The sequence below is a fragment of the Leptodactylus fuscus genome, chromosome 5 (assembly GCF_031893055.1).
Source record: "Leptodactylus fuscus isolate aLepFus1 chromosome 5, aLepFus1.hap2, whole genome shotgun sequence".
NCBI lineage: Eukaryota > Metazoa > Chordata > Amphibia > Anura > Leptodactylidae > Leptodactylus > Leptodactylus fuscus.
Window position 1 is genome coordinate 207,866,315 of NC_134269.1, and position 13,881 is coordinate 207,880,195.

General features: G+C 44.2%; 1 protein-coding gene across 1 annotated transcript in view; it reads right to left on the reverse strand.

The window, feature by feature from the left end:
• Nucleotides 1-9,846: 9,846 nt before the first annotated feature.
• MPPED1 (metallophosphoesterase domain containing 1) overlaps nt 9,847-13,881 on the reverse strand; it is a 40,441-nt gene continuing 36,406 nt past the window's right edge. Inside the window, exons 5-7 of the mRNA XM_075276456.1 lie at nt 12,766-12,881; nt 10,561-10,674; nt 9,847-10,046 (exon numbers count right to left, since the gene is read on the reverse strand). Of these exons, the coding sequence (XP_075132557.1) occupies nt 9,928-10,046; nt 10,561-10,674; nt 12,766-12,881 (349 nt within the window). The 3' untranslated portion in view covers nt 9,847-9,927. The remainder of the gene's footprint in view (nt 10,047-10,560; nt 10,675-12,765; nt 12,882-13,881) is intronic.

Sequence of the window (13,881 nt, forward strand, 5' to 3'; positions counted from 1 at the left end):
AGAAAAATTTATTTACATGCATGAGAGGAAATAATAGACTTGAAATTGAAGTCATCGAAGCAAGAAATTATCATATGGCTTGTAGCATTATCTTTAACTTGACTTAATACAGGTATCGGCATTCCGGCAATCTAAGGAATTTCTCAAGCTCATCATTTAGACCGAAGACGGAAAATATTTTTATTCTTTAACCATTCCCAGTATAGAGAGAGAACGTATCGCTTACTGGGATTTACAAAAACACTCACTTAGTCCAAAATGACATCTCCTTATCCATCACTGATAATACAGTGACCACTTGACTCCAGAAAATTAGCATATTCTAATTATATTAAAAATATCTGTGTGGTGCAAAAGTTTTAGGCCGGCTTGCTGCAAAGTAAGAATGCTTTTGAAAATAGAAGGGTTAACAGTTTACTTAATTTTGTTGACTAGCATTTGCCCATGACTTCGTCCACGTGTTGTCTTTGGTGACAACCTACTTGGCCTTGCTACATCTCTGTATATGCGGAGATACGCAGGTATGGCCCGGACCCCCAAACTTCCGCCTCCCCCACCACCACCACCACGCGGCCCTGGTGCCTCCCCCCGATCTCCCACGTGCCCTCGATTCCCCCCCCCCACCTCAACTCCCACGGCAAAGGTTGAAGAGCATATTCCCTTGCAGTAGTCACAGAGTATGTGCTCTGATACCCTTAGCGAGTCGAGACACAGGCTATATGTTCGCTACTGTGGCGGCTTTCACTTACCCTCCGTGTAGCTCACGTTTCACTCCCCGCCAGCAGAGGTGGAACACTACTTTCCCCCATTGTCCTCACACACAGCCAGCACACCCGATACACTCCTCGGGGCCTAACACCAAGGCTGCATGTCCGCTGCAGTTGTGACCGGCGCGATGCCATTTTCCTCAGCTTAAACACTGTGCGGTGTCAGCCTATATAGCGCCGCCCACACAATCGCGGGATCCTATCAGAGGATGGCTCAAGGACCTGTGATGACATCATCTCAGGTCCTTTAGCCTACCACATACATAAATTCAGTGTTAGCGGTGGCACAGTGCGGGCATTTATCTGCATAATAAGTAGTCTGTTTCATTCCAGGTTCCAATCTAGGTATGTGCCGAAATTTCATCCAAATCCATTTAGCCGTTTTGGCGTGATTGAGAAACAAACATCCAAACTTTCACATTTCTTATAATAGTAGGATTACCCTTTTCCTTCCATCAGTTCTTCTGGGTACAATTGCAGTTTTTGGCAGAGACGTTGTTCCTGCTGCCATCTTGGAGAACTAAGCACAGATCTTCTGTGAGTTTAGGCTTGCTCCAATCCTTCTGTCTCTTCATGTCATCCCAGACAGACTGGATGATGTTAAGATCAGGGCTCTGCGGGGGCCGGATCATCACTTCCAGGACTCCTCCTCCAAAGAACAAAGGTCACAACAAATATTGATGAGATTCATTTTTCTTTTCTTCATTCCATTCATTTTGTTAATTGACAAAAATAAACTATTAACCCTTCTATTTCTGAAAGCATTCCTAAAGAGCAGAATTTTTTGCCTAAATGTTTTGCACAGTACAATGTTCGTCATTGACCTAAAAAAAGGTTGGGGGGGGGGATGTTCCCACTAGAAAGATACCATAGGTCAACTGCACATATTGTATTGCTGGTTATAGAATGGAATAACTTGACAGAAGACAAAAGTGAAATTTTTTAAGAATTTGGTGAAAAGCCCTTAATGGGAAATTTTCTTTAGGTTTATGTTGCCCAAGACACAGGGCAAAGAGCCACAGTATATTTTCTCTCTCCCGGTTAGGGGAGAAGAGCCCACTTTGTGGCTTCTTCCTGCTCTGCTTCTTCCCCATTTAAAGGGGTTTCCTGAGAAAACTGTGAAACTCACCGGGCCCTAGGGCTGATGTGAAACAAGAGGTAACACTCTCCTACTCTTGGATCTCCGATCGGACAGTACTTCTGACCTGGGTAGTCCGTGTACAAGAAGTGCGGAGTATCAGGTGACCGCTTTGGCCAGTGGTTGCCACAGCAGTCATCTGAACCTCTGCACTTCCAGACCATGCAATCTGTGCACCAAAGTGAAAGGAGACTTGCAACCAAGAACGGGATATACCTCCCTTGCTTTCCGGTAAGCTTTGCATTTATTCCGGACAACCCTTTTTAAAGTGATTGTCAAGGATTTAGGTTTTTATGCGGACAGCTGTCTACTTCAGACAACCCTGCTAAACTGGATCGCCCAGACTCTGTATAGTGGCCAGTCGTCGGCTCTGCCGCTCAGCCTCCTTCGAAGTCAGTGAGAGCAGAACCGAAACCCAACCTCTATACAAGAATTAGAGCCAAGTGTTTCCTGCCCCATATTTTATATAGTATGTGTCAGAAGTGGACTCCTGCAACCGAACGGTGCAGGGGCCTCTAATCGTAGGCCCCTGATCATATTTGTGGCCTATCTTTAAGACTTCTATGGTGTCAAAACTGACCCACCTAAGTACCAGAAGGAAGGAGGCCAGCGGCTGGAGATGGGTGTCTGCGCTCTCTGGTCCACAGATTGGAGTGTCAATAAGGTGAATAAAATATATGACCTTTATTGGACAAAAATGTGCTGCACAACGCGTTTCGAACTCCACAAGCTCTTCTTCAGGTGGACAATTACTTGCCAGGTGAGGTCAGATGTGTACCAGAGGATCCTACAGAACACAATAATGGTCTGTCAGAAGACTCCCAAATTCAAAAGGTAATATGGTCTATTTCCTAGGCTTTGCTGGAGGGTGGGCCCCAGAGTCATTTAATTTAGTGGGCCCAATGAACCTTAGTCCAAGACTTGATCCTTCTTGGAATTGATTATGGACTCTTGGAACCATAAATTCATTACAATATCGCAACAAAACCCTTGACAAGCTCACAGCACAACCACGCGAAACCACTCATAGAAACCCTAAAAGAAATTACTTTGACACCACGTTGTCTTGAAAAGCTGATGATCTCGTGACCAATTCAAGAGGACACGTAAGGGTGGTTATGTCTCTGCCAGTTTGTTTCCCAGTTTTGGCTCATGACAGAGGTGTAACGTATATTCTAGTTTATTTTTCGGCCCGCAAAGTGAATTTTACGTCTTTGTGCGTTTTTGCATGCCGGTGTATATCTCTTCGCCTCCTCTCCGAGAAGCTTTACCGTCTGATAAACCTAATCAACAGTTATTTCAGCGATCCACTTAGCACTCAGCCTAACAAAAACATCCATTTCAGACGTACTTTATCATCAAGCATCTGTTCTAGGCGCCTGATTGTAACAAACAAGTGAAAAGGACATCCTTCTTACTCATCCCTCATTCATTTCTGGCGTCCTCGCCGCGATCGTCTCCGCTTTCTATCTGTACAGAAATACATTTCATCCCCAACGTCTTCATCTTGACGTGAGCGGAATATCGATCAGCTTCACGTAGGGATTGTGAAGCCGTAATTAAATGAACATTTCATATTCTGTCTGTTTCTGCCCGTGAAAACACAAATCTGATATTAAGCGCCGTCCGCGCGCACGCGGTAAAACATCTCTTGCTGGGTTTCGTTGGAAACTGAAGGGAATCGTCCATCACCATATCCGGGCAATGGGGAAGATTCATGGGCACTCAGGAAATTCTCAATGACAAACGTTTACGGGATTCGCGTCGGAGAACGGCTGTTTGGCCCATTGTTAACCCGCCGAAGATATTCTATTACTGGGCGAATCGGTTAACTCTTTCGGTGTTGCACTTAAAGGGAAATTCCCCCAAAAAAATAACGTACGTGACACAATAAGTCACTGGATGTCGACTTTTAAGAAGTTTCTGTAACTTCTGTTTATGTTGATGTGTAAGGTAGTGGAGTCCACCATGTTCTACGAGTTTGGCTTTAAGTGGGTGCTTGACGTTGGGTCCCTATTAGGGTTGAGCCAATGTTGAGATTTCAAGATCGATTTTAAAATCCGATTTCCGATCATTTTCCAGACGATCTCGATCCTGATCGCGATCGTGAAATTTGCTCGATCGCCGATCGGAATCCAATCCTTTCCGAACCCGATCTTCAACCCTAGTCAATGCTTCTCTATGGGAAAAGTCACTTTTAGGGTTGAGCCGATCTTGAGATAACCTCCGATCTCGATCCCGCTGGAAAAGATAGGGTCGGAATTCCGATCGCGATCGTGAAATTTACTCGATCGCCAATCGAAATCCAATCTTTTCCGATCCCGATCGCTCAACCCTAGTCCCTATCCAAGATAGGCAACGTATACCTGGCTGCTTTGTGGTTGCTTTGATGACTTCTTGCTTTGTATTGTGTATCACCTGAGATGAGGCCACTGGGGATGCAATGGATACCAGGCCTGAACAACATAGGAAGATACCAGTAATATATGGGACCCATTACAGATTTTGCACTGGGTTCATGAGTTTCAAGCTATGCCTCAACTCATCGTGCCACATCTTGTTCTAGTATTTTCTGTAGGTGGCACAGTCATTGTTCCCAATGGGCAGAACCCTGTTGCACCCATTGATTGTGCGTTGGGCAGTGCCTTTTCCCACCCCTGGTCAGGCCTTTGCACGCTTCGATTTGATGTTTTTCACTCCGTCTCGCTGAGGCAGAAAAATCTCCTCTTACTGGTGGTTTTCCTGGTCGTTTTAAGGAGCCAAAGGGAGTCCGATCTGGGAAGTCTGTTGTATCCATGTCGCGTATCGAGGTGTGGGAGGGGGCAAATAAGACTTGTGTCCTGGCTGCTGGTTGTCAAGGCCAGGTATTTGGATATAGAGTAAGGGCTAGTTCACACGGGGCACGGGACCGCGTATTTTGATGCGGGAAGCCGCGTCAGTATAGGACCAAAATGTGCCTGTTGCGGCTTCCGACAGTCGCGGCTTCGCTCTCCGGAGTAGGCCCAAATGAATGGGCTTAGTCCGGAGGGTGCTGTCGCGAGGGCTGAATTGGCTGCAGAATCCGCCTGAAGAAAGGGCAGCTCGCTTCTTTTTTCCATGAGCCGGAACACACCGCTCACGGAAAAAGGAAGCTAGCGGTCTACATAGACCTCCATTGTGAGGTGGATTCGGCGTCAAAATCCGCCCCCTCTTCCCCCTGTGAATGAGCCCTAAGGGCAATGAATCTTGTCCCTGGATAACCTAGCTACAGCCCTGGGCCCGGGTGTCAGATAGGTCATCAACGCCCCTTTAATTACAGATCCGTTGCGCTCCGTTCCTCCCTTTCGGAGGTCCAGACTGTGGTCCAGAGTGTTGGCGTTACATAAGGAGATGTGTAGAGAGAGGGCCGAGTACTGTGTAGATGGATGTCACTATCCGCAGTACTGGGCATACAGGAAGGCGACATCCAGCCGTTCCTTGCGCTGTATTCTTCGGAGATGTGTTAAACGGCCTAATTTCCATTTTTAATTTGCATTTTAATTACCTGTCTGAGTCTGAAATGAGAAGGATAACCAGGAGAGCCTTCCAAATCTCACTGGCTTGTATCAGGACATTATTCAGACAATGTACTAAACAACCCCCATCCCTTTCCTTATTTATTTTGCCGACTGTAATGTTTTTGTTCTTATGGCAAAAGTCCTAGAAATATTTGTTTTTTTTTTCTTCATAAAAATGTAAGTTTTACAAAATTGACAGCAATTTTCTTCATCTACATGTAGTATTAGAAGAGATCTCAGTATGAATGGGACCAATATGGCCGGAGAAGGTGACGGCAGGGAAGTTACATTCACTTTCTTGTGGGATGTTTGACCTAAATCCAACTGTGACGTTTGATGGGCTGAAGAGACGTTGACGTGTGTCTCAAGGAACAAGTAGGGTCATAATAGTCTTAGAAAATTAGAATCAAATAGAGATGACCTGGAGTCGTATTAGATAACTAGATACTGAAGTGATACTGTAGATATTGTAGAATGTTGATGGATTAGCTGTACGATAGATAGATAGATAGATAGATAGATAGATAGATAGATAGATAGATAGATCGGAGATAGATAGGGGATGGATAGATAGATAGATAGATAGATAGATAGATAGATAGATAGATAGATCGGAGATAGATAGGGGATGGATAGATAGATAGATAGATAGATAGATAGATAGATAGATAGATAGATAGATAGATAGATAGGAGATAGATCGGAGATAGATAGATAGGAGATGGATGGATAGATAGATAGATAGATAGATAGATAGATAGGAGATGGATGGATAGATAGATAGATAGATAGATAGATAGATAGATAGATAGATAGGAGATGGATGGATAGATAAGGATGATAGATTAGATATAGGATGCATAAATTTACAGTAAGATGGATAGATAGAGACTGTAGAAGGAAGATAGAATAGACCTGAGATACAGATTTATAGATACCATAGAAAGAATAGATACTGTAGATAGATTAGATATGGGATACATAAATTTACAGAAACATGGATAGGATGAATAGATAGATAGATAATAGGTCAGTGCAGACTATACCAGACCTACATCTTCTCTTGCTCGTATCTATTACCTGAATTACTTTTTCACCTTCTTTTACCTTTCAGAACTTCTTTGTTTCTTTTTTTCTGGCTGTTTTCATCTTTCGATCCTTTTCTCTAGAAGCGCTGCACCCTGGGTAATGTCTTCTAAATGCTGTTGTTAGTCACTTTTTCATCTTCCTCTGGATAGCGGCACTTCTAGACCATTGTGGACTACCTTGACCACTAAAGTATGGCTATGTCTGTAAAGTGAGGATAGAAGGGGTAGAATTGTCTTTGTACAATCTCTTCTGTTCTGCCCAGCGGCTCGGCGCATTCACAGAATCATAGAAACAATGAAACGTAATCCATTTTCTTTCCAGTCAAGGTAGATTGACAATTGAATGAGCTTTGTTCAGAAATAAGTAATTCACTATAGATCTCACTTAGCCCCAGCTACAAAAACACAGATGTACTCCTGATGTATTGTTCACCCGGAATAAAGGTTGGGGGGGGGGGGGAGACACTAAAAGCTTTCGAGAGCGAGTCTTGTGATGATATAAAACACTACACCTACAGTATAACATTCTACAGTTATCCAACGTATCTAATTAAAGGGGTAACGTATCGCCGATCCACAGAATAGTTCTACGCTATCTGGTGGGGGGGCCGACAAGATCAGTGCGGGTCCCAGTGGTCGGACTCCACCACATTGCGTAGAACTATTCTGTGGATCGGTGATATGTTCCCCCTTTAGACAGGAGTCTCATACCCCTTGTATACAGTAAATGGACTGGTGGTTGAGCGTGAATCCTTCCACTCCATGAATCTCTACAAGAGACGGTGCTCAGCTGTGCGCTGAATGGAGCTGCACTGGGCATGCTCGACCACTGCTCCATTCTCATTGTGGACATAGAATCCCAGTTGTGATCGGTAGGGATCCCAGTGGTTTTAAGTTAGTGCAATCCCTTTAAAAGGGTTATCCAGGGAGTAATAAGGCTGACTAATGCATTCCAGGTAGTGGTTAAGCTTTATTACTAATATATACTCCAGAGCTTAGCTCATTCGTTTTTGAGGAGGGCCATGGCGGAGGCCGGAACTCTTGTTCTTATCTCCACTACAGTCACTCTGACTCTCGGTCATATGACTGACTGACTCCATTATACTGAATGGAACTGCAGCCCGAGTCTGTTGGGAGTTGGTGACATCATAGAGCCAGAGCGGCTGCAGGGGAGACTGAGGAATTGGAGTTCTGGCCTCCCCCACAGCCCTCCAAAAAAGTAATAAATAGGGGAGTGGGTTGTAAATTAGTAATATATACTGATCCTGAGTTACATCCTGTATTATACTCCAGAGCTGTGCTCACTATTCTGCTGGTGCAGTCACTGTGTACATACATTACATTACTTATCCTGTATTATACTCCAGAGCTGTGCTCACTATTCTGCTGGTACAGTCACTGTGTACATACATTACATTACTTATCCTGTATTATCCTCCGGAGCTGCGCTCACTATTCTGCTGGTACAGTCACTGTGTGCATACATTACATTACTTATCCTGTATTATACTCCAGAGCTGCGCTCACTATTCTGTTGGTACAGTCACTGTGTACATACATTACATTACTTATCCTGTATTATACTCCAGAGCTGCGCTCACTATTCTGCTGGTGCAGTCACTGTGTACATACATTACATTACTTCTCCTGTATTATACTCCAGAGCTGCGCTCACTATTCTGCTGGTGCAGTCACGGTGTACATACATTACATTACTTATCCTGTATTATACTCCAGAGCTGCGCTCACTAGTCTGCTGGTGCAGTCACTGTGTACATACATTACATTACTTATCCTGTATTATACTCCAGAGCTGCGCTCACTAGTCTGCTGGTACAGTCACGGTGTACATACATTACATTACTTATCCTGTATTATACTCCAGAGCTGCGCTCACTATTCTGCTGGTGCAGTCACTGTGTACATACATTACATTACTTATCCTGTATTATACTCCAGAGCTGCGCTCAGTATTCTGCTGGTGCAGTCACTGTGTACATACATTACATTACTTATCCTGTATCATACTCCAGAGCTGCGCTCACTATTCTGCTGGTACTGTCACTGTGTACATACATTACATTACTTATCCTGTATTATACTCCAGAGCTGCGCTCACTATTCTGCTGGTACAGTCACTGTGTACATACATTACATTACTTATCCTGTATTATACTCCAGAGCTGCGCTCACTATTCTGCTGGTACAGTCACTGTGTACATACATTACATTACTTCTCCTGTATTATACTCCAGAGCTGCGCTCACTATTCTGCTGGTGCAGTCACTGTGTACATACATTACTTATCCTGTATTATACTCCAGAGCTGCGCTCACTATTCTGCTGGTACAGTCACTATGTACATACATTACATTACTTATCCTGTATTATACTCCAGAGCTGCGCTCACTATTCTGCTGGTACAGTCACTGTGTATATACATTACTTATCCTGTATTATACTCCAGAGCTGCGCTCTCTATTCTGCTGGTGCAGTCACTGTGTACATACATTACATTACTTATCCTGTATTATACTCCAGAGCTGCGCTCTCTATTCTGCTGGTGCAGTCACTGTGTACATACATTACATTACTTATCCTGTATTATACTCCAGAGCTGCGCTCACTATTCTGCTGGTACAGTCACTGTGTACATACATTACATTACTTATCCTGTATTATACTCCAGAGCTGCGCTCACTATTCTGCTGGTGCAGTCACTGTGTACATACATTACATTACATTATTCTCCCAGTATTATACTCCAGAGCTGCGCTCTGACAGTTTCTTGGGTATACAGCACATTAGAATCCATCATCGCTGAATTATTTTATTTATATACAGAAGAAAAAAAAACATAAAAACTTTTTTTTCGCATTCAGAAAGAAGAAACAATTCAGCGCAACACAACAAACATGAGCTGCGCTTGCTGCAGCGGGACACGGAGCGGGAATGGACAACTTATCACGGCAGATATAAAACGTTCTCCTTATCATTAACCCCTTAGTAGATGAGCAGCGAGTTCAGAGACTATAGAAGGGTCTCCGGCATCTTGAGGTGTTTCATTGTCCGTCTCCTGCTCAGTCTGAAGTGTATGGAAAGAAGGATTTGTGCTTTGACATAACAGTAGCAGCAGGAATCGCTGTATGCAGATCCATAGAGATTGACTCGTGTGCAGCCTGGTGACATCACGATGACATCACAGTTCTCACAACATCGTCGCTCGCAATGTCTGACTGCTCGGCTTCGGCTTGGCAATGATTTTCATGCTGCAGTTGGCACAGAAATATCCACCTGTAATCCCCATGGTGGTAGTCAGAGCTGGTATATACATCACACGTCTACGTGGCGTTCCTTGACCAGCCGAGGATGATGACGATGCCCCCTGGTGGCATGAATCACGTGTTCCTTGGGTTCGGCAAGTCAATAACTATTGGAGGATTTACCGGCTGGTAATTGACAGTACATATGGAGGAGTTGACGTATGTGGTGGTGCCGTCGGCCATGACGCCGTAACCTACAACGGTAGAAACACAAGATCTGGCTTAGTGTGAGGTTCTCTAGGGGTTAATAAGTGACCCGTGACCTTTAAAGGGGTTTTCTAGGACTTTAAAGGGGTTATCTGATTAATACGGCCTCTTCACTGCGTACCAAGCACAGCGCCCTACGTTGTATAGTGGCTGTGCTTGGTATTGCAGTTTAGCCGCATTCACTTATGTAGCATGGCCGTGTGACTGGTACACATGACGTCAATGTCTGGGAAGAGGACGACGAGGTCGGTATCATAGTCCTGGTAACCCTTTAAGTGCTGATTTCCTTAGGATAGGCCATCAATATCGGATTGGTCTGATTCCCGACACCCCCACTGGTCACCTATAGTTGCGGTGTTCAGTACAGTGCCATACATCATGCCATGGCTGTAACTGGTATTACACCTAGCTCTGCCCCATTCACAGGGACTAAGCTGCAGTACCACACACAGCCACAACAAAATGTATGGTGCCACACCTGGTAAACACCGCCGTCCATACCTTCATGTATGTGGCCAAACACGTGTAGCCGCGGCTGAACCCTCCTCTGCACCGTGTTCAATAATTCTACACATCCGACTCGCTGCAATTTTTTCGGCACCCAATCCAAAAATCCTGCAAAAAAATTCTATATATTAATACCATATTGCAAACTATGTCCTTGTCATATCTGAGCAGCGCTATGGCGTCCGTGTCAGGCCAGGGAAGACCCCGAGGGTCATGCTGAAGGGGTCCTTAGGGCACAAGCATGTTACGTTAAAGGGGTTTTCTGGGATTATAGATTATTGACCTCGCAGCCTCATCACTGAAGACCAAGCACAGCGCCGCATATATCATAGTGGTGGTGTTTGGTATTGCAACTCAACCTTAGTCACTTGAATGGGACTGAGCTGCTGCTGCTGTATGGGACTGATGAATGTGATGTCATCGGGACATAGCAGAGGCTCCTCAAACAGCTGATCTGTGGAGGGTCCCGGGTGTCAGACCCCACCGATCACTGGCCGTCAATATAGAAGTCCTTTTAATGAATACAGGTAAATCTACCGCTGCGATTATACAACGTAATGGCGGGTATATGATATAGTATGACATTATATGACACCATTCTTGGATAATAATCCTCATCTACCGCTTGTTTCCTAGTGCCATAACCTGACCCCGGACGGAATTATTGGCGCTACGGAGTGGGTGGCCCAAGAAGGGGATGGAAACCAATGAACACAGTCAATGGGGTCACCGGGTGCCAGTCCTATCCGTCATGCAACAAGTCTGTAAGTAGAAGGTTCCTTAATCTTTCATTGTTTATACAATAACCTAGGGGTTCGTTCACATGTAGGAATTCCGCCCCGGAATCAGTGGTAGATTCCGCCCAAATTCCGCCTTCCATTGTTTTCAATGGGAAGCAGAGATCACAGCAGGTGATGGGAAACGGCGGCAGAAACCGAAGCGGAATTCCTCGTATGAACATCCCCTTAAAGGGGTCCTTGGAATACACCATCAGACTCTGATCTTTGGGGGGGTCTGACTCTCGGACTCCATATCAATCACGTATAGCTTTCAGCACACAAAGACGGCCGAAACGGCTGATTGATGCGGGGTCTAGATGTAGGATCATGTATTGTCAGTAATGATGGAGGGAGTGGTGTGGTGTATTATCTTCTATTGTAATAATGTAAATGAATTGACTTCTGCAAAGAAAAGTGTCAGGGTTTTTTTATTAGGCTTAGTGGTCAGAGTGAAAATTGCACAATATAGTTTTATTTTCTAAATAGAGCCACTAATATGGAAAATTAAAAATTCTTAAAAATAGGTTTAATATTAATAATTTTTGCTGATCTATGATCTCGTATTACTATACAGGCAATGTAAGTTGCTCTTTTTGTGAATTTTGCAGCATTTTCCTGCAGGCAGAGCAGCGGCCAATAAAATGGTCTCACGTAGGCCATATCCTTCACAAATAGAGAGACATTTGTATTCCTATGTCGCACGGCGGAGACCAATTTTTTGCCGTTTTTTTTCCCGTTACATGACCATACACAGGTGTTGGAGAAATTTACAATGAAATTTTATTCGGAACGCTTTGATGCCGTCTGTGCCGGCAGGGGAAGGGTTAAGTCTAACAATATGCCGGATGACAGTCAGTCAGCGGCAAGCAATTTCATCAGCGCCTTTTACATCCAGTAAATACGGGTATAATTGTTCCCTCCATCCTATAGAATGAAGCTCATTGGTTTTCTTTCCGCGCTTCCAAATTTATCATCTGTTTCAAAAGCAGCTGCCGACAGAAGGGAAAAAAAAGAGAAAACCGGCTCCTAAATGCCACTTCCTAACTCCAGAGATCGGGATGTCCGGGGGATTGTAAAGCTCCGGGGCCGATCAAACAGATTAGAATTTAACATGGCATTTCATTAAATCTACAGTGTCTGACCTGCAATACCAGACGGCGCCTGTGGACAAGAGTGGCGCTGTTTCAGGAGCAAAAAAATTGTACAAGCTCCTACTATGGTAAGTAAAGTTCCGCAGTTCTAGATAACAGGTCATCGTTCTGACTACTGTAGTCAGGACAGTCACCTGACTACACTTTTATATTTTGTACCCATCTACCAGGTGCCACTTATAGTGCAGATTCCTTCTTATGTGGCATTATTTCTGCCCCGTATGTCCATGATATTAATTTTTTTTTTCTTCACTTTTTGTATCTCTTACCAAGGGGAGGTCCATGCGTTATAAGGATGTCTGTGCCTTCTGGAATGAGGTTCCACTTGTCTAATAGCGCTTGTCCACGAGGAAGGTTGAATCCCCATCCGTAGAACCATGGCTGCCTGTAAGTAACAAGAACATATCATCAGAAATAGCTGATCTGCAGTACCAGACACAACCTCTGGATAAGAGTGGCGCTGTTTCTGGTAGAAACCACTTTAACGTAAAATAAACAGTAATGGTGGAGTTATTCCTGCTGTAACGCCAACACTTACCTATTAATCTAATGCAAGAACAGTTGTTGAGATATGTGGTGTGGTTTGTTTCCAAAAACCTACCTGATTGGCCAGGACCTCCCTTAAAGGGGACCTTTCATCACTTCCACCAACTCCAACGCTTTGCATCCTCTAAAAGGTTCTGCTTTACTGATTCTCAAGCAGTTGGAATTTTTTCTCTAGCCCCCACCGTTCCTGTGTAATCACTTCTGCTAATTAGACATTCTACTTCAGGTGGGCGGTGCTAGACTTTCTGCTGCATTCTAGGACCGCCCACTTACTGTAGGGAGACTAATTGGCTTATGAGATATTGAAACTAACACCACCAATTGCTCGGGAGTGGTAGGGGCTAGAGAAAAAATTCCAACTGTTCTGGAATCAGTGGAGGGGCCCCTATTGAAGAATGCAAAAAGTTGGAGGTGATGATAGGTCCCCTTTAAGAACTCCTGGTTTCAGCAGTTTTGTACTTAATGGAGAATGAAGTGGGTTTTATGATCCGTGTCAATAACTGAGTAGGTTTTGGCCAAATTCTGACCCTTAACCCTTGTTACATACAACTTTTTGACAATTCGGTTTGTGGTGAACCTCAAAAATCTCAGGTTTGGCTGAAATTTTTGGAAATTTCTCAACCTCCCTGGACTGACCATAGCAACAACCAATCAGATTCCATTTCTAATTTTTTCGACTACATGTTTGAACATGAAAGCAGCGACCCGATTGGTTGTTCAGGACGACACCTAAATTCCCCCGAATTACCGCGGCGCATCATTACGTCTAATTAATCGCCTCGAACGTAAATATTTCAAGATTTGGCCTTAAACCAAAAAGAGAAGGACGCAATAAGCCG